At 44.0% G+C, this 2,507-nt stretch overlaps 1 protein-coding gene across 1 annotated transcript in view; it reads right to left on the bottom strand.

Moving 5' to 3' along the window:
• LOC105539622 (zinc finger protein 468-like) overlaps positions 1-2,507 on the bottom strand; it is a 22,107-nt gene that overhangs the window by 8,072 nt on the left and 11,528 nt on the right. Inside the window, 1 exon segment of the mRNA XM_011979979.1 lies at positions 2,012-2,138. Within this exon segment, the coding sequence (XP_011835369.1) occupies positions 2,012-2,138 (127 nt within the window).

Here is a 2,507-nt window from a genome sequence, read left to right as displayed (position 1 = left end):
CTTGTTACTGTGTCTATGTAGAAAAGGAAGACATAAGAAACTCCATTTTAATCTATATTAAGAAAAACTGTTTTTTCTTAATTTTGCTTTGAGATGCTGTTAACCTGTAACTTTAGCCCCAACCCTGTGCTCACAGAAACATGTGCTGTATTGAATCCAGGTTTAAGGGATTTAGGGCTGTGCAGGATGTGCCTTGTTAACAATATGTTTGCAGGCAGTATGGTTGGTAAAAGTCACCGCCATTCTCCAGTCTCGATTAACCAGGGACACAATGTACTGCGGAAAGCCCAAGAGACCTCTGCCCAAAAAAGCCTGGGTATTGTCCAAAGTTTCCCCCCGCTGAGACAGCCTGAGACATGGCCTCATGGGAATGGAAAGACCGTACATCCCCCAGCCCGACACCTGTAAAGGGTCTGTGCTGAGGAGGAGTGAAAGAGGGAGGCCTCTTTGCAGTTGAGATAAGAAGGCTTCTGTCCCTGGGAATGGAATGTCTCAGTGTAAAGCAGACCATTCCCCTTCATTCTATTCTGAGAAAGGAGAAAAGCATGGCTGGAGGCAAGATATGCTGGCAGAAATACTGCTCTGTTACTCTTTGCTACCTTGAGATGTTTGTGTAAAGTGAAACATAAACCTAGCATACGTGCACATTCAGGCAAACTACCTTTCCTTGAACTTATTCATGATACAGATTCCTTTGCTCACATATTTCCCTGATGACCTTCTCCCTAAATGTTGCCCTGCTACACTCCCCTCACTAAGATAGTAAAAATAATGGTCAATAAATACTGAGGGAACTCAGAGACCGGTGCCAGGGCAGGTCCTCACATGCTGAGTGTGCCGGTCCCCTGGGCCCACTGTTCTTTCTCTATACTTTGTTTCTGTGTCTTATTTCTTTATTTCTTTACTCAATCTCTTGTCCCACCTGACGAGAAATACCCACAGGTGTGAAGGGGCAGGCCCCCTTCAGAAAGATGTCCATTCAGGGATGTCAGGACTTAAACTTTCCTTTTCCCACAGAATTCTCCCACTTGCAGAGTTTCCCCACACACTATTGGAAGGTGGAGCTTCCACTCTGCCCATCTGAGCTCTTAACTGCCTTTACACCTGTAACACATTCCCTCCCAGCTGGATATTTTTGCTATTTTCACTTCAGTCTCCACGGTCCAGGGCTCTTTCCCTTGCTCCAACATGGAGACAGCAGGTCAGAAAGAGATTCCTGCTTATAAAAAGAAAGGACCACGACGTGCTGGAGCTTTTCTAGAGTCCCAGCCATATGTTTCAATAGGAAATAAGACATTGCAGATGGATCTAAGAAAATATTTCACAAATTCCTCCACTGACTGCCTCCTTCTGAATGCTTGGGGAACGTTGTAATATGTAATATGTGGACATCGAGCTCTCTTCCAAGAACTACCGAATTGAAAGCACAGGAGAAGCAAAACAGGGAACTGGATATCTTTAATGCTGGCCATAAGATTTTGTTTTTGTCTTTTGAAACACAGTCGTGCTCTGTCATCCAGGCTGGAGTGCAGTGGTGTGTTCTCGACTCACTGCAACCTTGGCCTCCTGGGTTCAGGTGATTCTCTTTCCTCAGCCTTTCCAGGAGCTGGGATTACAGGTGTGCACCACAACGTCTGGCTAATTTTTGTATTTTTAGTAGAGATTGGGTTTCTCCAAGTTGGTCAGGCTGGTCTCAAACTCCTCACCCTTAGTGATCCACATGCCTTGGCCTCCCAAGGTGCTGGGATGACAGGTGTGAGCCACCACGACCAGGCTGTGATAAGGTTTTATGCCTACTTTACTTCTGGAAGCCCCACTGAGCTATCATGAAGAATGTAGAACATCTAAACAAAGGGGACAGTGAAAGTCCAGATGCTACATCATGAAGCTTTTCATTTCAAAATCAATACAGCTTCCATTTTAGTCAAGGAACGATGGGGCTCCCAAGAGGCAACAAGAGAAAATGCAAAGACACACAAGGGCACATCCCCAGCAGGGAAGTTATCCTCACCCAGGGAGACCAGGTTCCTATAATTCTCCAGCATCACGTCTCTGTATAGAGTCCTCTGAGCAGGGTCCAGGCATTTCCACTCCTCCTGAGAGAATTCTATGGCCACGTCCCTGAATGTCAATAGACCCTGAAATGAAAACACATTTTAAGCAAATGGCTATGGGAGGAGTTCTTACCTTTACAGAAAATGAGAAGAAGAGAGAGAGGAAAGCGTGGATTTAATTGTAGAGAATGTTCTGACAAATCCGAGTGAGGGATTTCTCACCACATGACGTCTCCCCAGATGTGTTTTATTACACTTTTTGAGTATAATCAAGACACACTTTCAGTATAAATTTCTTATGTTTGTGAAAAATACAAGAAATAAACAAATGAAAAATCAATGTTGGGTTCCTGTTATAAAAATGTTTGGAACTTTTATTGACACACCAGGTGACATTCATTATCTAGATGAGAGAGAGCACAACTGATGTCTTTTTTTTTTTTTTTTGGGACA

Source organism: Mandrillus leucophaeus, unplaced genomic scaffold (assembly GCF_000951045.1).
Source record: "Mandrillus leucophaeus isolate KB7577 unplaced genomic scaffold, Mleu.le_1.0 Scaffold104, whole genome shotgun sequence".
Classification (NCBI taxonomy): domain Eukaryota; kingdom Metazoa; phylum Chordata; class Mammalia; order Primates; family Cercopithecidae; genus Mandrillus; species Mandrillus leucophaeus.
The sequence above is the reverse complement of the archived record's forward strand: the minus strand, read 5'-3'. Positions and strand labels throughout refer to the sequence as shown.